Here is a 23,603-nt window from a genome sequence, read left to right on the forward strand (position 1 = left end):
TGAAGAGGGCACACGGGTTGAGCCAGAAGGGGCTGCGAAAACCGGAGAAAGAGCCACAACATCAAAGCAATGAGTTTTGCTTGGTGCAGCAGAATGTGCTGATGGAATGCATTTTAGCAGAAAAACATAGTTTTTTGAAGAGGCATTTGCTGGTATTTTGCTGGCATTTGTCTCCGCTCGTGTTTTCTGTTCCGTTTCAGCGCACGCTGTGTCTGCTCACGGGACCACAGGGAACAATCACATAAAGGCGGTAGGAAGGATTCGATTGATTCGTGATTGGAGTAATAATTAACCTTACTTAGTCCATCGCTTCTAGCGCTAGCGATTATTTATAAATCATTTCAACTATAGCCATTAGGTTTATTACAGTGAAATCAATTATTAGTTTCAACAAAATAAATAATGTATGGCAAGGTCACTCGTCTACGAGGATCAACTTCGGGTGACAGTTTATAATTGACCAAAAGAGTCTATTTAATCATTCACCGCTATTAGTATCGGACATGGTGAGACGTACGAAGCCATATTAATGGGAGGATTAATTATTAATAATAAAATTGGCATTCGTTTACTACTCTGCAGCCTCTCTCATACCAATTCACTTACCTCAATCCACAGAGAGACGAATATTTGGGTGATGAGATAAGGTCGCAGAATTCTTCCGATTTGGGTCTTATCCCAGTGTAGTGTTTAGCTATTATTCATCTTTCGTTTTCTAATTGACACAGATACATGCAGGGACGTGTTTTCTGTCCTTTAAAAAAACTTTATCTGTAGAATGCTCAACAAACATTTCACCAAACACAGAGAGTATTTCAGCAGGACACATCAACCTTAACTATCCGCACAGCTAAGCTAAACTTGCAGCAGGACAAATACCGTTTTCCGATTTTTCCGACCACCCACAGCAGGATGCACACCAGCACAACCTACCACTCAGTTCCCGTGGACACTGAGACTAAAGATTCTTATTCGCTCGTCATGCACACGAATGGTGTGCTGTCAGCACCAGCATCAATCACAGAATGAACTCGTTTCGGTAGTTGATGGCTGTGTTTAAAACAAGCTTCCCGCTGGACACGTTGCAGACGACTTGTAATTTCATCCAACAATGGACGGGCGCTTCGCGTTACAGCATCCACGGAGGGCAGGCCGCCCGCCATTCAGTCGGCAGTTCTTTCGGTTTTTGTTTTGTTTGGCCGGTGGTGCGAAGAATGAACGAGCGGGAGATGATGGAACTCGGTGTGCATCAGTGCGCCGAATCGGTTCGTGTCACGTAGAAGCGTTACTGCAACGGTGTCTGTTTTCATGATTTCTGTTCTCTCTCGCTTACTTTCTCACCACCAAATTCACCAAGATATCGTTGCTGTTAAATTCAATTCACATTTCTATTGTATGAAAAGAAAATTATTTCTTTTTCTCTTATCTTGGGAAATGACTTTACTCTTATGTAAATGTCCGTTGCAGCAGACTAAGGATATTCAACAAACTTTTATTAAGTAGAAAGCCCGCGCTACATGTGGCTTACACGTGGTTGTGGGTTGTCTCATATACCCAATCTTGTTCTCCATAGAACAATTGAAATAGTATCGATGCTGTCTTGTAAAGCTGTTCCTCTTTAATGCTTTTGTTCCAATCTTTAATGCTTTAATGTTTTAAGAAGAGAGTCTTAAAAGCTTCACTTTCATTTCCTTGTTAGTGGCGTAGAATAGTGTTACCTATAAGTAACGGCACTTGTTTTATGTGACTTTCTGCTTCATTGCTTAATCACATTCTACTAGGTCACGTCGGCAAATAAATGGCTTACTAGTCTTGATTACAAGACCGGGCGGCTCGGTGGTGTAGGCGACAGCGGCGCCGTTCTTCAAACGGCAGGACCGGGGTTCAAATCCCATCCGGACCGTCCCCCCCCCGTGGGGTCTGACTAACCAACTACGTGGAATCAATCAAGGGAACGGTTCGGGTGGGATTTAAACCCCGGACCTGCCGTGTAAAGACTGGTGCCGCTCTCAGTTTACTACCGGACCACCCCTATCCACTATATGGCTACTCACTCATAATTAATCAAACAACTCGGTTGTTCTCTTACGACTGTTACAGACGCAGCTTGATATTAAGGATTTGTACTCATTACAGCAAAATATGCAGTTCAAATCCCTAGTTCAGGCGTCCAATTACTGTGGTCCACAAGGATCTAATGACTTACTTTAATCAACAGTAAATACAGAGTGTTCAATAAATTCGAATACATCTTTTCATCGTTGCCTAAGTGTGCACCATGTGCATTCCGTGTTTTGGTACTGATGTCAGCTTTACCCCCTCACGAAGGCTAAATGACGCACGTTTAGTTGTCATTAGTAGTTTGTTTACTAAGCACGATGTAAGACTAACGCGACGTCGTGTTAAAGTTGTTTGCAAGAGGTGAGCTATCCTGCTACATAATCTGGCGGTTGAAGTCCCATGGATTGAAGCGGAATTTGATTCACACCACCATTTGTCGGTACCGGGAAACAGGCTCGGCCAAGGCTATCCAGGCATGGGAAGCTCCCACCGGAGTTTATCATGAAAAACGTGAAAATCAACGCCGCGTATCATAAGAGCGAAGTTCTGAAGAAAGTAGTGGTTCCGACACTTAGGGACCTCGGGACGGGAAGATGGTTATGTCTTTCAACAAGACAGTGTATCGGCTCAAGCGTGATGTCGAATGAATTTGACTGATATTCTAGATAAGAGTTTGTAGCCAATTTAAGAAGCTCATTTCCATGATTTGGAAGGAGATGCCATTGTATCAGGTGAGTGCAACGTGCCATTCTTTGGAAATAAAATGTCTCAAGCTTGTTAAAAAGCCTAAAAGGGGTGGGGGCTTTTCTTCTTGGCCTATCGATCTACTAGCTCACGCCGGTCATCTAATGATTTATCAGACTTTATGATACCACGTAGATGGATAGTCAACTTTTGATTTTGATCAGACATTCTTCTGCATTTGTAGACTTGGTGTAAGACTTTTGAAATTGATTTGAGGCTTTTTCTTCATCGGACGATATCTGACTTAAGTAACTATGACTTTGGTGTTTTCTTCTTGGCTTGACGATTCGTATGGGATTTGAACCCCGGTCCCACTACATGAACCATCTTTAGTCTTTGATATGTTGTAAGTCGAACTAGAAAGCTCATCAGAAACAATTGTCAGTTATTTACAAAAACCCAGATTTTATTCCACGAAAAATTCAGCCTTATTCGACAGGAAGTTCGCTAAATCTTGTACTTTTTATGCGAGTCAGAATTATACGTGAGGTGTTCAAATTTTTTACCATTATCTTTAGTTGTTCGTTATCCGTTTCAGTGAGGTCATTGCACCGAATCGTATGGAGACGCCTGGTTGGTTTGGTGATTCGCAGTAAACGAATTGCACGTTAAATTAGTGAAAGAGAAAAAATCCTTATCGTTTGATTGCTGGGATGACTCCAAATTGCAGGTAGAGCAATGCTAGTCAATGTAAAAAACAAACATTTACTTTAGCGCATATGGCTTACTGGCACGGTGTAGTAAGTTGATTCATCTAATGGCTTTATCCACTTCCACACACACACACAGACACAGTTCTAGAACTAAGATCATAAATGGGACGAACGGTATTATTACGCTGCACCGGTTGTGAGACTGTTCAAATTCTCATGCTTCCCGTTCGACAGATGTCTCCATTCCCGATCCTCCCGGAACACTGATTGCAATGTATGCAAATTTAATTGCCAATATGGTCGCTGCAGTCAGTCAGCTGCAGCATTGGGCGTGCTGTCGTTGGGAACTTTTTACACGTTGGTGTGCTGCACACACCATTTAAATGAACATTCCAACTAAAAGCTCTCACAGTTGGTTAACGTTTCGAGTTGAGACTAAATCGTTTGTACACAGTTCTTTCCCGCCTGCCCCGGAGGTTGTCCATGACACCTCCTTTCGCCGATGTAATGGAAAATAATTTGATCGAATGTGGAAAACCGTGGACGACCGTACTTCAACATTGTGTGCAGTTGATTAGAGCAGTTTACGTTCGTATGTTTCTTCCCTGCACGTTCTCTCTGGTGCTCGATTTGACTTCATCTATTGCTTTCCTATTTCCGTTTCCGCAAAAAATTAGTGCTTGAGCGCAAAAAAACGATGAGAATTCTCGCAGGTGCAATAAAACAGCTCATTAATTACGTGTTTTCAGGCGGCAGTAATTGTTTTTACCCTGGTCGGTTAATGAAGGTTAGAAAATGGCTGTAAACGACGTGGTTATGTTGGCGAATGGGTTTACTTAGGTTCACAAGATGGATGAAATCGTCAACTAAATATGGAAAATATTTTATAGCGCCTATTGAAAGTGATCTGGTTGTTCAGTGCCACTTTACAGTACAAAATCCAGATCACAACAGGTTACTATCCAGGTTTGGGTTGGAGAAAACAGTGGAGAAAAGCTGAACGCCAAGACCAAGATCTCTCATGGATTCGAAAACCAAAGTTAAACATACATACCTTCGAAACTTTTGAAGTGGACCGTTTTCGAGATCCTAGCTTTGATTCAACCTTCTTCTTTGGTAGCAAGCTTGCCATCCATCGTACTACTAGTAGGTGATGCGTCAACAAAGCGCACTAAATTACTGTGTTGAGGCGGACGGTGATTACTACCAGTAGAGTCCGTCGTATCCGTGCTGGAGCAATAGTCCGGTGTAAGACCCACGGAGGCAAGCTTTTGATGGGGTGACTAAAGACAAACAACAAAACACCACAGTGTGATTCACCAATAATTACAGTGAGCAAAAAGCCTATGCCGTCCTTCTTACCCATCGCTCCAGGTCACAAAACTGTATCGTGTATGTCGCACCATCTCCGGAAGGTAGCAGCGAGTGGAACTTTCTCAACTGAAGACCACGCTGGGAGACGAACAGTACAGCAACAGAGCGTGCAACGAAATGGTCCTGAATTTGATCACTATTCGACGAAGTATTAGCGGACGCGGCTGAGTCCTGCAATGGATCGGGAACGCTTTTCGATGTCATTCTGGCAAAGGACAATCAACCACTGAGAGGTCCTTTTTCAAGCGGAATGAAACAAAGGGTCGCCACTGTATCGGATTGGAGAGTTAGAGGCGTCGTCAAGGTAATTTGTGCGGTGCAACACACATGCACGCGTTTAAAGCGTCGCGTGAGGCGTCTACATCAGTTTAAAAGCAATGTGCGTTCTTGCACCCTGGAACTCTTTTGAGTCATGATTTGCTGGTGCCACAGGTGTGAATGGGATGAATAGCTAATGGATTCTCCCAGTGGCCTATATACATCTATTTTCTAGCTTTTGTTCGAAAATACTGAGGTCTGCTTATAGCACTGGTGACAATCTGTTAGCAGCACTGCTGACAAGTATCTGTCGATTTCGAGTAATGGCTCTGGTTATTTATGTTTGATGAATACAAACGTTTTCTTTAAAGCCAATTAAATAATGTAGAGTTTTGAGCTGCATTTTTTTTAATGGTTTTCCAGAACCATCAGCTTCATTTGCTCATTCCACATAATAAACGCTTTGCAATTTTTGACTACAGCAGATTTAAAGCTCACAGTCTTACGGGTTATGGTGTACGTATTAATACCATCATCTCTTCTCAACCTGAACCTACCACACCTCCTCTGTTCACCAGAGTGGTCTCCACTACATTTTACGACCTGGGTTGTCTGGTGCCATTGGCCAAGAACCATGTCGCAGAAGTATGTCCAGTACGTGAGCACTAGAACTGTCCATTTACTTCACAGTCTCGGCTTAGTTCAGCGCTTATTACCACCGGGTGGCATCTGGCACCCTTACACGTGCTTCAACTTCTGTGTTTTATGGGTGCTGAATTTTGACCAACGATAGGTGAAGTAGTTCGAAGGTGTGTTTGACAGGAGAACCTGATATTAATTATTACAGCGGATAAAGTGTTTGTGTGCCCCAAGAAAATGAAAACCTGTATAATGTTTATAGTGGGTTGATATCTTATAGTGAAGATATCAGAATTCTTGGATCCGAGGCTATCATTGATATTAGTACGCTCATAAGCCTTCAAGACTTTCTCCTACAATATTAAACGAGATCCTTTCGGCTAAACCTCTTTGGAGAGATCCCTTCGATTAGCAATAGCTTTCCAATTGTTACATTTATTACATATCTAATCTTCTCACGGCAACGCTGGGTGGATGTCTCAGGGCAACATGCAATCACATGTCATCTTTTCGTACCTCAGTAACGATTTGATGAATCTCGTGTTCTAATTAATCATTACACTTACATGTTTGTTCATTTAGGTAAATTGTTCATCATTAATTGGTTTTGATTAGGTGCAGTTTTCTCAAACGTACATTACAGGTTTGCGACACGGGTCCATATCCTGTTCAACCAAATTAAATAATATTCGCGTCATTTTTAAATGTTTCAATTGAGGACTCTAAGATGACTATGAAATTGTTCGGTAACTATGGGGATTAAAACGTACAACATAACGTTGATTTGTCCTCATACCTTAAGGCCTTATACATTTATTGCACGATGCATTTTGCTTTATGCACTTACAAAGATGTACAGCAAAATGTATTTGACTCGCAAATCTTCACGAAACGCCACTAGGATACTAATAATAGTAACCACCCGAGATACCCACGCTTAGCACAGTCGTTAGATTTCGGCTTTATTTTTAGATCAATTATGCAGCAGTTGGTTTTGGTCGTATTGGCCGTTTGTTTACTTCCTACTTATGCCGGAACAAACCAATTTCTGTTCATACTCGAAGCACTTCCTTATCGTTTACCGAATATATATGAGGGCATCTCACTAGGTTCGCAGCATCATTGCTCTAAATTGTTCTCTTCAAGGTTGATAAGCGAGCAAAAGTAACAAAACACACCGTTTTATCTTATCGGGCTAGATTTGACCAATGTTGGTCAAAAGTTGCTCAAAGCTTTCCTTTCTTTACACTCTTGATAGACTTGGCCGTTGTTTCGGGCTTGCTCGGTTCCAGGTAATCATCCGTTGGTTCCGGTATGATCTTTTGCACAAAGTCGATGACTCGTAGCAGCTGATCTTTCTTGATTTCATGTAGCGCGGTACGGTGAGGAACAAACTGACCCCGTACACCCAGCTTTGCCAGCTCGTCGAACGTAGTTTGACCCCATTCGAGCGGCACCAGCGTGTCCCGCTCACCGTGCATCATAAGCAGTTCCGGTAGCTTTTCGTCTTCCGAAATACAGCCCAACGAATCGTACACGATGCTACCGTTGTTGAGGAATGAAGAGATGGCAAATACGCCACCCAAATCTCGATTCAAATGATAACCGGTGTGCATTGCTAGTGCGCCGCCCATCGAGAAACCGCCAACGACGATCCGATTCAACGGTACACCGGCGGCTAACTCACGCACCAACAATTCATTAACGGTGTCGTATATGGAGGCAAGTGACGTTCGTATTTCGGGACAGTCCATTTCGATGCGCTTCCGGTTAAACCATACGTTAGAGTTTTCTCCTCCCATCGGTGTGTACGGTTGTACCGGTGCCGTCGGGATGACAACTTTAATGTGCGGAAATTCCATATCACGGCCAAGCAGGAACCGTATCCATTCTGTCAAACCATTGCCCGTGTCGCCTGTGAATAAACGGAACAACAACATCAATGATGAGTTTCGGCATGGGGATTTGTAATTAAAATCACTCTACCACGTTCTTAACCCGGTGACCCTAAAAGCAAGGTTTTTATGTGCTCTTTAGGTCGGATTCTTTTACATAACACTTACCAGAACCGTGGAAGAATATGAGTGTACCGGCATGTTTCTTGCCCGTAGGATTAAACACTTTCTCAATCAGTCTCATCGCGCAGGTAGTGTGTACGTTGTGGCTGTAGCTTATCACAGATGGATGATACCAAACTAAACTGCAGTAGTATTCAGACTGAACAAAATAAAATAAAACCAAACGCTGCACGAACGAAACACGTCTTCACGATTTGGCTCGCAACTTCGTTTCGGTTCGTTGCTCTGGGAAAAAACGTAAACAAAGCATAGTGGTTTCTTCATCGGTCTAGATGCCGGCCTTTAAATGTGACATATTTTATGCAAACATTGAAACATTTCAGTCGTGAAATATTTCAAGATATATTCTATGTTTTTAAACTTTCCAGTTATATCAAGTAATGGTTAAAATACATAAGAAACTACTTTATTTAATATATTTTAGTTAATTAATAAGAATTTTTATAGAAAAGGATAACATTGAAATAATGAGCAGCCATAAACAACATACAAATGTGCCTAGCATGTGGTTTTAGTATTGATTTTCGTGGAATTCATCTCTACAAAAAACTACCCACGTGTTTATCATAAAATGTCTTGTTCGTAATGGAGAGAACATGTATGTCCTCACATGTAGCATAGGGTGATATAAAATGAACAATTTATCCTTTGATTTTACAGATTTCGTGTGTCTGTCTTTGTTCCTTTTTATTACACAATAAATAGTACTTAAATTAAGCTCGTTGCATAAAACTAATGGAAATCGATGTCTTCAGTACGTGAGAATAAACATTGTCTGTCACGTGAAAAGTTAAAAAAGACACACATACGCACACAGAAACATCCGTCTGCACGGCGCAAGGATATGATGACCTTTTTGTTGACTAGAATGTATGTATGCACCGATGGTAAGTGTTGCGAACGAATGTCTCCGGACCGAATCCGGAATGCAATCGTTTAATGGCCGTTGTAACGCTGTATCTAGAAACGGGTAATCTTGTTGGGAGAAATGGACGTTAGCGAATCGGTACAGCTGTACGGATTGGAGATGCCATAGAAGTTTGGTGCTATGTGGGTCACGTTGCCCACCGGACGATCCATTGGTGATACGATCGTACCATTATGGTTGCCAGTAATCGTTCCATTGCTGGTGCTCATTGTGATGGTTCCATTTTCCTGCCGTAATCGTCGTTGTCCTCTTAGTGGTAGCGTTGGAATTTCGCTGTTTGCTGAGTACGCCTCGTCTAGGTCCTGATCCATTACGAAACTATCGTCCGTAGGGGATCGCTGTCGCATAGCTGGATTCACACATTCATACACGCTCTAGACAAGGGAAAATGAGAATAATTATTCAAATGTTATGCCTGCTGTATCTGCCGGATTGCTCACCTGATCCGAAATGAATTGGTTTGCTTGAGCAAAAGCCAGAGAGGTGAGTGATGGTAACGCCTGTACCAGATCCGAACGAGCGATGCTGCGCACCATCAGGAAGCATCGCGGTATCATGATTCCAACCAGCACCGCTAGCGCCGTTGCAACCAATCCCAGTGAGATGGCAGCTTCGCGCCATTCGTATCCGAACATGCAGAGCGGTATCCACACCGTCCATATAACCAAACACAACACCGAACCCGTAACGAGCAGCAATCCTTCTCGGTAGTTGCGTTGCGAGCGGAATATAAACGGTGCTAAAAAGATGAGCGAAACCAGCAGCACCCCATCGTACGCTATCACCGCCCAGAACCAATGACCGTAATAGATTTCCCCACAGGAGATGCTGTGCGAATTCGCGTGCAGTACAATCACGAGTTGCGTCGAGAGTCCGAGCTGAACCAGCGTGCTAAACCCGCAGATAACGCTCTGGATGTAGCCATTAATGTGCGACAGGAAGCCACCTTCACTACCGATCGAGGCGAGCATGATCGCACGGCACAGCAACAGCGAGAAAGTCATGCAATAGCACATCGACACGAGGAAAATCTTCACCGTACAGTGTGCATTCCAGGTGAGCATCGCATCCGTCCGATGACCCGCAAGATCTGCCGTGTATCCTGTGTACTCGAGACTGAACGGGATGAAGGCCGCAAACTGCAGGATCAAGCTTACCAGCAGCAAGATACTACCCAACGGATGACCTTCCAAGATATCGTCCATGCAGACACGCACGATCAGGAAAATCAGTATCGCCGCACAGAGCAGTATCCCTAAGGAGGATACAGTTAGACCAGCCGCAACCCAGGCCTCCATCTTGATCTGCCAGTACATGTCACCGTATTCCTCTGCATCCGGCACTGCCCCACCATAGTACACGGGCCGATGATGCCGTTCGATAAAGTCTGGATGACGAATTTCAAACTCCTTGGCGCAGTAAAATATCGATCCCAACTTTGAGGGTGCATCCGCTGTGTTGGTCGCTAGACGCTCGTACACCGTCGTGTAGTTAGTGATCGCATTCGAGCTAGCGATCAGTTTTAGCTGATTCTCGTCGGCATGCTCAATGTCCGTGCTTTCCGTACGGTTTCCAACAGAGGATGCATCACCGACGCGCTTCTGTCGCAACTCAAACTTAATCGATTGGGTAGCATTCTTCAGCTGCAGAACGTTCAGGAGCTCCGTTGTTGATCGTTTTGCATGATACTTCCAATTGTTCATACACTCGATGCTTGCGTTACGGCAATCGCTTCCGGAACGATTCAAAAGATCGATCACCTCCAACAACAGACTGCTAGCGGATAGCAGTTCCGAACCATGTATGCTGGTACCGTACCGCTCCCAGGAGTATCCGAGCGAGGCAACGTTCAGTTCGGTTTCCTCTATCACGTACGCTCCATTCGGAAGATCTGTACAAACAAAAAAAGGAAATGATCATTAGAAAAAAAAATTTATATGGCGATCGATGGATTATTATACACACCAGGAAGATACAGCCGATCGTTTCCCGTGAGCACCAGCACCAGTGTACCGTTCATGGCAAAGCTGATGGCCGGTTCCAGTCCAAGCAGTATGTAAATGGTGTCGCTACTGGGATAGTTCTCCAGGCACAGATGCTCATGGCGGCAGATCGTACTGAAACGGGTCGATAGTTCGTTCGAACCGGAGTATACCATCGCGGACGAGTTTCCGTTCGTCCAGGGTAGTTCATACAGGAGATGGGCGGCCTTTGTAAACAGTAGGTCGTACGTAGATGGTAGGGGAAAAATGTTATAGTCCAGTGTTTCCGACAGGAGTCGAACGGAGGCCCATAACCGTGGACTGACGAAGATACCGATCGTGTTCGTTGAGCATTCTTTGAGTACGTTTACCTCTTGCTGGAGGGTACGTTGGCTGAGCGAAGTATTTAGGAGGTGAATAATGTTTACACCTATTTATAAGAGAAGCAAGAATGTATTAGTTTAATTATAGTGAGCTGCGTGAAAGGAGACTAGGAAACCCAAACCGAATTCAAAATTTATCAAATATACAACACTGGGCAAGCAAAATTATACTTTAAGCCTATGCTAGTTATCCAACTTTAGTCAGCTTCAATAAAACATTCGTTTAAAATTAGGTGAAATAAAGTTACCCAAATGGACGCTAGAATTAAATTATTCCAAGCAGACCTTTTGAGGGCAACATGGACAGTCCCACTCTTCCAGAAGAACGTTAAAAAGCGATCTTCAATGCGTAAAATGGTGTCAAAGACACGATCGATTGGGAGTAAGGACGCATTAGGGTCCTTTATCGACAAGATCCTTAGCTACATGAGGCTAAGATGAGGCTTGTTCGCTGATGAAACCTCAGCTACTTCGAGACCTTTTGGTAGATGATGTCTCGTAGGCGACGAGGTTCCTTGATAGACCAAGAGGTCCAGCGCACTTCAAGGCCTTCTTTGTTTAAAATATCACCTTAGAGCACTTGAGCTATAAGATCTCTTCTTAGACGAACTCATAAGACGTCGAGATTCCAATATTTTGTTGAACAAAATCCTACACCATTTGGCCGCCATTATTGTAACAACTAAGATATTCCAATTGTGTCCCACATTTTGATTCGATTCTCCACCGAACACACTGTGGTTGTGAAGCGTTAGCTCAGTTAAATAAATTATCGTGTAACCTGATTCTCCGATTTCCTGATGCCCCTTTTTCGCCACTACCTACCAATGCTGGTGTTTCCTTTACTACCGCCCACCAATCGAAGGTCATTAATCCGATCGATCGTGAACAACGTTGCGCCAAAATCATCCGTCTCAACGATTAACGTTAGCATCAGGTCACCTTCCAGCCGGTAGATCCGATAGCCGTACTGTGCGGCGTACAGTTCTACGTCCAGCTCTTCCTCATCGCCCATCGGGTACAATTCTTGCCCAGCACCACTTCGAGCACTGTGTAACCGTGCGTCCGACGTACGTTGCTTCCTTTCGGCTCGTGCCGTTCGTACCGTCTGCAGGTACTTCCGGCGCTGATGATGATGGTAGGATTGTTGGTGAGGGTTTTTGGTCCGAGACATATCGATAAATGGACGTTCGGTACAGTTGGATTCGGTGCTCTCGTTACTAGCGTCATTACTTCCGTCCGATGTGACTGTGGCCGAAGTAGTAGAAGCTATCATGGTACGCGTGTCGATTGTAGTGGTAGAGGGATCGTTCTGCATGTTTGAAGAGCCATCCTGTTGTGTCGATCTTATTTCTTCCTGATTGCTGCTGATCGTAGTAGGATTCATATGAAGATCCTCCCTACTTTCGAGACTTTTCCCATCCTTTATCACTTCCAACGAACTTGAGGCATCGGACGAAGTGAAATCATGCTCCGACAGTGAGGTATCATAGTTGGTGCCATCTTCGCTGGAATTTAAGCTACTTTCCGCTGTGGAACTATCCTCAGCCAAAAGCGCGGGTTCGGTCAACGCACTGCGTGTATCATCATCTGTTGCTGTCTCTTGCGTGTAAAGTTGCACCGTAGTTTTTGGAGTAGTAGAGCGGGTTCTTACCGACGAGACCACGTCCTGCCCTTTTGCGTGTGGTACGGTTTGACAAAAGACGATTAAAATACCTGCGGGAAATAATGGGAAAACCTGGTAAGACACAACACACAAAACACACATGGCAAACATTGTTTATACCCTTCACAGTGTTGTCTTTAGTGCGGAAATAAGGGAACCTCGCCTACAAGATACTTTGAACTGAATGGAGACAATCCCGAAAAAAATATAGAGGGGTTCACAAAATCCGTCAAGAACCTATCACCTGGTACATAAGGCACGTGCTGGTAGAATGTCGCTCATCGTGTCCACAAGGGAACGTGGTCAATCGAGGGTGTAATTGAGCTTAGGGAGTGGTGCGGGATCACTCACCCTCACACACACACACACGCACCGTATGCCATATGGAACTGTGTACAGGACACCCGGGAAGGTACTGAACTGTAACGACTGTACCACGAAAATACGCCCTTACTTCATAGCCACGCACAACCCTCTCAACGGTCGTCAAAAACGGAACCGAATTCCTTGTGTTCGTAAATCTTAAAGAACTCATTACGTATTCTCAATTTGTCGTCGGCGCCAACGTATTTATCGTTTCAGTTCATTAGTTTATGGGGTGCAATTAAACCTTTGGCGCGTAACTTCCGATGCGATTCTTTGGATGTGCAGCCAAATGTGTTGCTCCCGGGCCGACTCTTCTAACACTCTCTCGGTCGCGCAATTGCTGAAGCATAATGAGTGCATGCCTCTTGGTGCATAGCTAATGCAATGTTGGGCGATGATAGCATCGATCAGGGAAAGCGTAACTAATGAATCAAGGTGGTCAAATTAGCACAAGCCACGTGAGGTGCGCTTGCTATCTTAATGATTTTGAAAGTATACACACTTCCTTTCAGTTTCATTGTTGCTCAGCACGATAAGGTTATCAATTTATTTACTGAATTTTGGTAAATACTTGCAAATTTTCAGATTTCCAATATCTATTTTTAAGCAGATTAAAGATGAGTTCCAAAAATCATTTCGGAACATTTGTTTGTCTTTTCCACCGAATCACTATTGTCAAACTGACCACTATCCTCATCTGCTTCTAAACTTTTGTCGTTTATCTCTCTAGCAAACTGTTTTCCTTTACCGAAAGCCTCCCGAAAACGCTGGGACCCTTTATAGGTGGACCACTACTTACCGATAAGACACGCAACGCACGCGCGTTGCCTCCGTCTTGCGGCCATCATTATCAAAGTCCGCACGTCGGCGGGAAAAGGTATTCCCTTTCCTTTCCTCCCTGGTCCCCGGTTCGTGTTGGTTTCACTCCGACGACACTCCACCAAACCGTAGGTTGCCCGTGTTGTTGCTTGCCGTGCTGGGTTTGCTTTCGCTCATTAGATACACCGACTGGACACCGATCCGTTGCAATCCGATCCGAATGCTACGATTTGTTGCTTCAACTTACAACTGTTAACAAGAGGGCCGTTAAGCCCTTAGTGGTTGGGCGGGTTAATTTCCCTTCAGTCGATCACACACATACACAGCACGATTACAGGCGATCAGCATCCGATCGGTTTAATTTTCACCGCACTAACTTGAACACTATTTTCTTGCCGTGGTTTAAATACTCCAAAAAAAGGGACTTGATTTTTGTTGGGCACTTTTACACTTTAGCCAAGCAGCTAGTTGTTTATTAAATTTAAATACACCACACTTGGAGTCACCGCGCAGACATTCTAGAACACTATATCTTCACATGTCCTACAAACCAATCAAATAAACACTGAAATGAAGCTAGAATTTGTTGGACACATTCCGAACATTGCGCCGCCCTGTTATTGCTCGGATTTAACCGATTATCCTAATCCGCCCATCCTTCCGTTTCCACGATTCCCCCGGTGGAAATTGTGGCTTATGGCACGTGGCACGAGCAATTTGGGAAACAAAACTAGGACAACTCTACCCACAAAAACAACGGCGACGACGATGACGACAATGGTCCTACCGGTTCGAACGATCGTAAACAAATGGAAGCCACATAGGGCGCCCACCTCTACCCTAGGTTCCAACAATCGGCCGGACGGTTGTATTGAGGTTTTGCGCGTTCGCTGCTGCCCCGTGTCCGCTTTATCGAAGCGGAACGAGACACAGCTGAACGATGTACCCTTGCGCTTGTCGAAACATAACCCATACCTGCGTGTACCTGCCCTGTCTCGCGTTTTCCCCTTTAGGGCGGATTATTTATGTTATTATTACTCTATCTTCCGGATGATTGTTATTTTCATTAGCTCCGTTTTGTGTTTTTTTACAACTCAGGCCAATGAAACGATTTATTTAGCAGTTAGGCACACTTGAGATTGAGTTAAGGCACAAAAATGAGGAATTGCTGTGTTACATCATAAACCTGTGACAACATAAAAACGATAAGGAATATTATTGTAAGTGTTTCCTTTGGAAGTTGAAGGGCAGTTTCTGCATTGGTATCGAATGTGAGGGGAAAAAATATAATAAAAATAATTAGGAAAATGCTTTATGAACTGGTTTCAAGGGCATGCAAGGAATTAAGGGAAGCTAGCAATTGATTTGAAGGCAGTTTAAAAAGCAAGTTTGAAAAAATGATTTTTGTCTACAAAAAAATTCGTTAGAGAGATTATTTAAATTTATCGGATATTAAGAAACAAATTTGGTATTTGTTTCAACATAAAGCTACAGCTTTTAAAACTTTTAGTTTGCAAAAAAACTGATACCACATTCTTGCCAGGCCTTCAGAGTGTACTAACCTCCTCAAAAACAACTGTTATTATGCTGGTTTCCCTCAATTTATTGCAACAAAACAACATTCAACGTGTTTGCTGATGTCGGGCATTGGAAAGCGTTGTACTATTTAAGCTAATGCACTTGCAACTCGTTTGTGCATCATCATTTCACTAGCGCGTGCGCTACACCAAATGATGGTTGTGTTTGAGCTCTTCCCGCCATTTGTGTTCGATGTACTACCACATTTCCTGCGCTTAGTGCTCTTTCATATGCAAAGTTAACTGCACCAAATTACAAACAGAAACTAACCAACACATAATCGTACCTCGGAAATGCGTTGGTCAATGTGCAACGCTAATATACAGGGTTTCAAGCACTAGATACGTTCAAAGTAATCATCATACTGTTTGTTGGTTTTGGCATCATTGTTAATCCAGTGTAATCTTAACCTTCACCTATATAATTGAAAATGGTTGAAAATTGTTTTCGAACTATCTGATGTGCTGGAAAGCAAATTTTATACGATGTGGCATTGGTAAAGTACAAATGATGGCAAGGCTTAGTCGATCATTACAGGCTATACCAGAGATGTTGGGTGATTTCTTTAGCTTTCAATGGGCATACCGTTTTCCATTTTTTCTTTAATCATTGTAATATTTTTCAAAACAACTATTTTCTGTTTACAATACAATACAAAAACAAAAACATGCGCAGCTGACTCCGAAAGATATTTTAACAAGTGTAACGAATAAAATAACTCGTTTTTTCCATAGTTTTTGCACTTTTTTACTACTCACTTTTGATTATTTTGAGGAGAATAAAAAAAAACCTCTGAATATAATTTAGCACTGAAGACATATTTAAAAAATTATTTTTTTGCACAAAGAACTGTGTAAAATTCTTTCCAAAATAAGAACATTTACGCGGGATGATGGCAACACTATCTGAGAAACAGTAAAAAACAAACTGCAAAATGAAATCAAAAATATTTGTGCTATCGCTCATAAACCATGGAAAAGCGTCAGTAATCTTGACGATACCCTGTTTAATAAAATAAAAGCTAAGGAGCCACGTTGAGGCCTGATATACTGAGCTGAAGGCCCTAAACTAGTTCTTTTTTTTTCAATTACAGCTTCGTGCTACTATTAACTGTGACACTCATCTTTGCTAAAAAGCATCGTCCTATATACTGACTAGGAAGCATTTTTCTCACTGTGAAGCTCTGTACCCACATCTATAAGCTCTCTAAGTAGCTAAGTAGTAACAGTAACAAGCTCTTTTTCGTCAGTAGGCCATTATTTCTACTGGAAGATCGTAACTCTCAAAATTTAGAGAGTGTTTTCTCTTCTTCTTTGCTTAACGAACCGCTAGGTTATACTGCCATAAACCGGCTTACTAAACTTATTTAAACTATGTAGCCAGATAGTTAACTCTATATACAGTGGAGCAGTCCGAATGGGTTTCGATACCCTTGTTCCTGAATTAAATCATTTGGAAAACGCTTTAGCGGTTAAAAATTACTTCCGACTTCTTAGCTTGAGGCTTCTGCAAAGGCAATGGTGTGTTCCAATAAACCATCCTCTGTTCAAAAATTTTTGGTCAAAATACTAAGATAATCAATTTCTTAATTACGCAGAAAATGTCTTTTGGTGGACATTTAGAAGCGGATATTGGACCAAACAATTCTTCGATTTTTCTGGATGATGGAGAACCCTGCATTATCTGTCCCCTATTCACGACGTCCGGACCGGTAAAAGCAGTAATGCGAACGCGATGATAATGATAGTGATTGATACCCTGTTGTCTATTCCCATAGGGAACAAGGACATATTAACGCAACATCGGTCTAACACACACACAGGATCCAGGTGTGTCCTGCTTCCGGTTTTCGTACGCACACCCGTTACGATTGTCAGGAACGGTACGATAAAAGAAACACGCAACCAGAGAAACGGTTTTACGGTTCGGTGCATCCAATGCTAATGCCCTTGATACGCCCGCGCCCCACAACGATGATCGACCTGCAGACATCAACACGATGACGCGATCTATACTTGTGTGACGTGAGGTGATAAAAAAAGCGTTCGTAGCGTGAGGGATTTCAATTCCGTTTTAAACCCACACACTTACGCGCGCAATCTTACGCATGTCCGCCGAAGACTTTGCTTTCTTACCATGCTATTGTTTTGAAGCGACCCTACCAGCAAGTCTACCACCACCTCCTCATACTCCCGGTCCACCTTTTGGACATAATAAATGCTTCAAATGTTTACTACGCGCGCATACACCCGCGTCCGTTGCTGTTGTATTTTTTTTTGCATTACCATATCCGAATGAGTGCGTCTTAGGCGCGTTTGGCTGCTCGTTCTGGTAAGCTTCAACAACCACCGGCCAAGTGTAGTGTCTATTCGTTGGCGATTGATCGATAAAACGATTACGAACGTACCGGCCACCCTCCTCTCACCAAGAATCTTACAAGCGAGTAGTTCACCTGTGACTCTTTGGGGATTTGTTCTTCAAGATGCACCTGTCTCCCCTATTGCGAAACAATTTTGTTCACCAAACTGTTAAACGTAAAGCACAACCACTGGGAGGAACGCCACGTACGGACAAGTACAAATTTCGCGAACGGACAGTTGACGAAAAACTAACGCGCTAGTGCGCCCGCATACCGAACGGTTTACGCGATTGAACGCGATATCCACAAAGTGCGCCAGAACGACTACGCCTACAAGCGGACTGTTTGTGGCTACTAGCACCACCGACAATCGTTGTCGCCAGTTTCGCTCGTCGTCAGCTAATCCGTTACCATAACAATGCCAAACGACGCACGGAGGCCAAACAAACCAGAAGCCTCAACGTGACGGTAGAGTGGTTCGTTCGCCGTTCAAGGGTACGGTGGATGGATGGCGGGGGGATGACCGCAAGAGGGAAGCGGGAGCGATTCCAAAACTAACCGAATGGAACAGAAGAAGAGACATTGCAGGTGACATAATATGTAAGCTGCCGGTCTGCTGGTCTACTATTATGCTTATGGGATTTTTTTTTTGCGGTTGGTTTCTCGTCGAGAGTTCCCGACTTGTCGTGCTTTCAACTCTTTATTTTATATGTTGGCGCTCTCATCACGTCGACGCGTTTTTCTATAATAGTTTTTAGGATTTGCATAACTATGGCTACATCATTTTGTTTTATATAAAAATAAATTAAAAGAACAAAAAAGCCTAAGAACAGAAGAGCAGAGTCACGTTATGAGTCATGAGGCAACTTTCACACAATTTTTTGCCGTCTCCTCCAAAACGACAAGAATTATGATTTCCACTTTCTTCTAGCACATTGTACGAGGTGACTCATGACGGCTGCCTTCGAAACAAGTCGAAACATGATGTTGAGAAATAAAATTCTAATGGCTTACAAACAGGCAGCAGGTTGCTAAAAATGTGACACGGACGGTCGTTACATAAGCGACGTTACATGAGACACAGCACAAGCTGACCTACGGTCAAGGGATTTCTAGTAACAGCAAGCTAGAGTATGCTTAAACAAATTAGACTAGAGCTTTGCCAGTCGTTCATTACGTCTGTGTCGTCGTTAAAGTATTCACTCCTTTATGCGAACTAATTTTTGGTTGTTCAATAGAAGGTCCCAAAGCTAATACTGGTGAGTTGAGACCCGATAACGGTCTCTATTAATTGTGTCTTTACAGTTGAGTTGAGCCTAACAAAGTCAACCAAGAGTCAACCTTTACACATTCCTTTCACTAGTTGTGTAAGTGTTCACTCTATAATCGTTTCAAATTTATCACCTATCACCGAAAAATTTCCACTAATTCCCGAGGTGATTCCCGCACACCAGCCAGCACCTTACAGAAGGCGATATCAGCGCGTACACAACGATCGCGTCGTTACGGTTCGTTTACGGTCAATTCGTTCGCGTGCTTTATGTGTGTGATGCGCACCGGCGCAGCACCTAAACGTAACTAAGGCCCAAAAGATGGCAAACCAACGAACGAACCACCAACTGCAGAATCATATACGCCCCGGCGCCAAGCAAAAATGGTGCGGGAAAGTGCAGAAGAGAAGAAGACCAACACGCTTCAAGGTTGGAAAAGCCCAACACCAAGTGGCGACGAGTACGCAGCCCTCTATCAGGGCTACCCACCACGTTGTCGTGCACCGAAAGGCGAAGGTCGGCTTCACAGTACGCGAAGAAACGCGTTTCTGTGTTTGGGTCCGGCTGTTACCATCGTGACGCTCCGATTGCGCTTTCGGTCAAGAATTTGGTTAAGAAAATCGGGCTGCTCTCTGCCCTGACTGGGTACTAGGCTACTCACATCAGAAATTTCAGCCCTTGACGAGGGAACGCACGGTGATATTGTGTGATATTGTCCAACATGCATATTTTGCTCCACATTTTCGCTTCACTTCAAACCGTGGCATGAACCATGAGTAAGGCGAGAAATCTTGCAGCCGATTGATTTAAATAAATGTATATTTATTTGGCTACTCCAGCTAAACTACGTGCCCATTATGCATTCCACAAACGATTTTCCCTGAAAGAATGTGCCCTTCCGAAAGCGCTGCCCTAAGCCTAACGACGCATTCGTTCTGAATTTTCATTTTAAGTGAAGGTTAGGATAAAAAGTGATAGTATTTTGTAGAATATCATTAAATTCAACAACTGCACCAGTGTCTAGCACGTGGCGTATTGGTTTCTTCCTATATTAGTTACTGACTTGGCTAATCTTGTGTTGGAATGGGAAAAAATGGTTTCGTTTTTTATGCTTACTTTAAATTAGAAATATTTTTATACAAGTTAAAACCATTTAATAATAATTTACTGCTTGCAGTTAGTTATCAAATTAAATTGTCTATATGTTCAAAAAAAGTGATGTAAAGGATAACAATAATACAGAGAATCTCCATTGTATTTGTGTTATCTAGTAAATTAATTTGTTTCTGAACATGTGGACACTTGTCTTATGGTTTGGGAATCACTGCAATGTAGTAATATAAATCAACATTATTTCAGAACCCTACAATAAATCAATGAAAACAACATAGCTTAATAATAGTAAAGGTTCCTCCTATACAAGAGCTATCTTTTATGCTTCCTTGCTTATTATTTATATTCTAATCGGTTATATAGAATACGAGCAGATGATACTCACTTTACACCGATAGCTTACACACAGGCTTGCTGATTCTATTCTGGTGGGTCTATTAAAGCGAAGTGATACTTCTTGATGTTATTTTGTGTTTCGATTCTTTTCGAACAGATTTATGCTTGTGATCGACAAATATCTATGTCCTAAATGTCCTCCTTACAAAATCGGCACCGGAGTTTTTTTTTTTTGGCTATCAATTCCTTTGTAAGATGATGCGCTTAGTCTTAGCATAGCGCAGCAGCGTTTTGTTTCATTCCAATATTCTCATTCCGTGAAAACAAAAGCGCTGCAGCACAAATGAGAAAATTAGTGCCCGAAGGAAGGAAACAACGCCATAATGGGGGGAGATTAAATGGGAGGTGCAATACAATTCATACACAACCACTCACCCGGAATGGTGCAGTAAGTCCAGTGCCAGGATGGGACAGAATAAAACACGCACGCACACAAGTTTAAAGTTTCTTCCATTTTTTGGGAATGGCTTGGATTTGCAAGATTATAGAATTTTTAATGGAAGTGTTTCATTCATTCGCAGACCGATAGACAGAACCAGATCATCACAGTGCGCCACAGATTCCAGGGGATTAAAACATGTACCTGCTCTATATATTTTTTTTGTAATTATTCATCCTAACAAGTGCAACAAATACCAGGATCACTGATCACCCTGTTAGGAAACCGATTAAGGAAAATGGACAAAAGCTTTTAACCTGCCTTTTCTTCTCACACAAACCTACACCCGCACCTCGCCGTGATGCTTTTCACTTCGTAACGCTGCAGTTGATCATATTACAAAGCAATTGATTGAAACATTCGTTTTATTTAAGATCCGTTTCGTCCTCCAGCAGCTCATCCACGTCCTTTTCCCAGTTGCTGTTGCGCTCGTTGCTGCCATCGTTTACCAGCTCGTAGTCCTGCAGCTCAGCTTCCAGATCCTTTTCCCATTGCTCTTCTAGAAAGGATTGGAACGGTTTAAGTTAGCAACGTAAAGGTGAATCGATTGGATGCAAACATAAAATCAATTGTGGGGCTGTGTGGCTGAACAACGTAACGTAAACAAATCGCAAATTAAATATTTTAAGGCACAAAAAATCGTGATAAACAAAACGCTCAACTATTCATGTGGTTATAATGTGCATAAAACAAGTTTTGAACAATTTAGATTTAGTACTTAAGTAGCTTTATAGTAACACACTAACCTTAAGTATCGTAAAATAGTTTCACTTTAAATGTGGATAACGGAATTTCTTTCCAACAAAGATGAGAATTGAAGTAGAATTACAGGGTACGATAAGAAAAAAATTACAAAAATAACAAATCCTTGATATAAGCTCCATTATCTGTTCATAACACCGAATATTAGGCAGCTTGAAGATAAAGATAAGTTATTCATGTAACCTAGGGCCTAGCCGTTCAAGAGGCTTTTTTGTCCAGACTTACGACAATCTCCTGGGGGTCCTGAAAGCGAAAGTATGTTGGTAAGACAGTTCGGTAATGAGGGACAGCGGTGTCTGCCTTCAAACTGCTGGATTGTGCATAAAATCCCATCCGTACCTTTGAGGGGTTAAGGCTCTCGAACTACTACTCACTCAATACTCAATTACGTGGTACATATGAGTTTCGTAAGACGTTTAACCATGAAGTAGATTAGAAATTCAAAAATTTCTGGCTCATCCCACGTAAAAAGAAATCGTGTAATCTTCATCCAACACTGTACCTAATACATCGACAGTGAAGGCTTCATACACACAAAGTAGAATAGTTGATCTAATTTACATAATAAAAATAGGGAGAACCCGTATTTTTAAAGTTTCTAAGATACAAAAGCCTGTTTTACAAAGCTTTGTAGCACTTGTCTTTCTTTAACCCGATCTACTTATTACTATCTTCTTCTTGGCTTGAAGACCTTTTCTAGGTCAAACCGGCCATTAGATGACTTACTAGACTTGCCGGTACCACTCCTCAATACGGGGGGACGATTCGGATGGCTTTTGAACCACGGTGGTCCTGCAGTGTATAGGCCGGCGCTGCAATCGCCTACGCCACTGAGCCGACCAGCTTGTTACTATATTAATGTTTAATTAAGAATTAACATTCGTAGTCTGTTCCAAATGGTTTACTTAGATGATGGGCTGCGTGAAAGACAAACGCAGTCAAACCAGTCGAAGAGAAGATTACTACACTCCCACATGAAGATTGTCAAGAAGATTGAAGTTAAAAGACTTTGAAAAATTTCATTATGTGTTCTCTGGGTGTTCCTAAAGTTGTTTACCGTAGACCGTGTTGTCTACCAAAGTACATATCGGATGGTCTGATGCACCAGATACTAATTTGCGTAAAGGGCAAACTGCGCTGAAGATTTGAATCACACGTCAAAACGAACCCAACGGTGGCTGATAGAATGCATGAAAAATAAAGATATGTGACTCCCTGCTAGCTCCGTACTAGCAGCTCTGACCGTAACCCGTAAAAGTATTCAATTTGAGCGGATAATTAAGTAACAAGTCTGCAAACAAAGTCACCCTAATTTGAAGTCCTACAAGCTTATTATAGCATGCACTGTTGTCAAAACATGTTCTAGCATCTAGGATCGTCTTAAGACTATCCCCTGACCAGGAACTTTTGTTCCGACCGTACCCGGTAAATCCTACTTTCCGTTTTCACCCAATCAACACACTACAATTACAAAGCTGCAGTTTTGGTTTGAATCAATAATTGCCTTAAAATTTATTTTCTCTATACAGAATAATCGTCTCCGTGTGTGTGTCTGAGTGTTTGTATGTGTGTTTTAGAGTTTCACTATAGTTTGTGAAAATATGTGTTTTTGTGTGTGTGCAGAGCAATGTCCAATAGTATTGTTTTTCCCCTCGATTTGTTTGTTTAAATTATGTTTGTGTGTGGCTTTTTGTTGGTGTATTTATATATGCGTATGTACGTGTCGCGTGTGTC

General features: G+C 42.6%; 5 protein-coding genes across 10 annotated transcripts in view; 1 reads left to right on the forward strand and 4 right to left on the reverse strand.

The window, feature by feature from the left end:
- LOC126557078 (proline-, glutamic acid- and leucine-rich protein 1-like) overlaps positions 1-23,603 on the reverse strand; it is a 265,735-nt gene that overhangs the window by 203,066 nt on the left and 39,066 nt on the right. The window lies entirely within an intron of this gene.
- The window catches only part of LOC126558208 (O-glucosyltransferase rumi homolog), a 170,424-nt gene that overhangs the window by 17,245 nt on the left and 129,576 nt on the right, over positions 1-23,603 (forward strand). The window lies entirely within an intron of this gene.
- On the reverse strand, positions 6,956-7,870 carry LOC126558853 (lysophospholipase-like protein 1). The gene is made up of 2 exons (XM_050214932.1): positions 7,793-7,870; positions 6,956-7,644 (listed from the first exon to the last, which is right to left on the reverse strand). Exons 1-2 carry the CDS (start codon positions 7,866-7,868, stop codon positions 6,956-6,958), a joined length of 765 nt encoding a protein of 254 aa, XP_050070889.1. The 5' UTR covers positions 7,869-7,870.
- On the reverse strand, positions 8,761-13,048 carry LOC126559909 (protein bride of sevenless). The gene is made up of 5 exons (XM_050216076.1): positions 13,018-13,048; positions 11,926-12,816; positions 10,701-11,147; positions 9,176-10,626; positions 8,761-9,109 (listed from the first exon to the last, which is right to left on the reverse strand). Exons 1-5 carry the CDS (start codon positions 13,046-13,048, stop codon positions 8,768-8,770), a joined length of 3,162 nt encoding a protein of 1,053 aa, XP_050072033.1. The 3' UTR covers positions 8,761-8,767.
- LOC126557724 (synapse-associated protein of 47 kDa) overlaps positions 21,455-23,603 on the reverse strand; it is a 30,955-nt gene continuing 28,806 nt past the window's right edge. For all 6 annotated transcript variants that reach the window (XM_050213598.1, XM_050213599.1, XM_050213596.1 and 3 more), the window contains one exon: positions 21,455-21,606. In XM_050213598.1, the coding sequence (XP_050069555.1) occupies positions 21,473-21,606 (134 nt within the window). In that variant the 3' untranslated portion in view covers positions 21,455-21,472. The remainder of the gene's footprint in view (positions 21,607-23,603) is intronic.

Source organism: Anopheles maculipalpis, chromosome 2RL, assembly GCF_943734695.1.
Source record: "Anopheles maculipalpis chromosome 2RL, idAnoMacuDA_375_x, whole genome shotgun sequence".
In the NCBI taxonomy this organism is placed as follows: domain Eukaryota; kingdom Metazoa; phylum Arthropoda; class Insecta; order Diptera; family Culicidae; genus Anopheles; species Anopheles maculipalpis.

What these genes read in the sequence shown, in the direction of transcription:
- LOC126558853 (XM_050214932.1), bottom strand. Translation starts at nt 7,868, where the DNA reads ATGAGACTGATTGAGAAAGTGTTTAATCCTACGGGCAAGAAACATGCC. An exon ending in CATATTCTTCCACGGTTCTG is followed by an intron (nt 7,645 to 7,792) that starts GTAAGTGTTATG and finishes GTTTATTCACAG; the next exon opens with GCGACACGGGCAATGGTTTG.
- LOC126559909 (XM_050216076.1), bottom strand. Translation starts at nt 13,048, where the DNA reads ATGAGCGACATTCTACCAGCACGTGCCTTAT. An exon ending in CGATCGGCTGTATCTTCCTG is followed by an intron (nt 10,627 to 10,700) that starts GTGTGTATAATA and finishes TTGTTTGTACAG; the next exon opens with ATCTTCCGAATGGAGCGTAC. An exon ending in ACCAATTCATTTCGGATCAG is followed by an intron (nt 9,110 to 9,175) that starts GTGAGCAATCCG and finishes TCCCTTGTCTAG; the next exon opens with AGCGTGTATGAATGTGTGAA.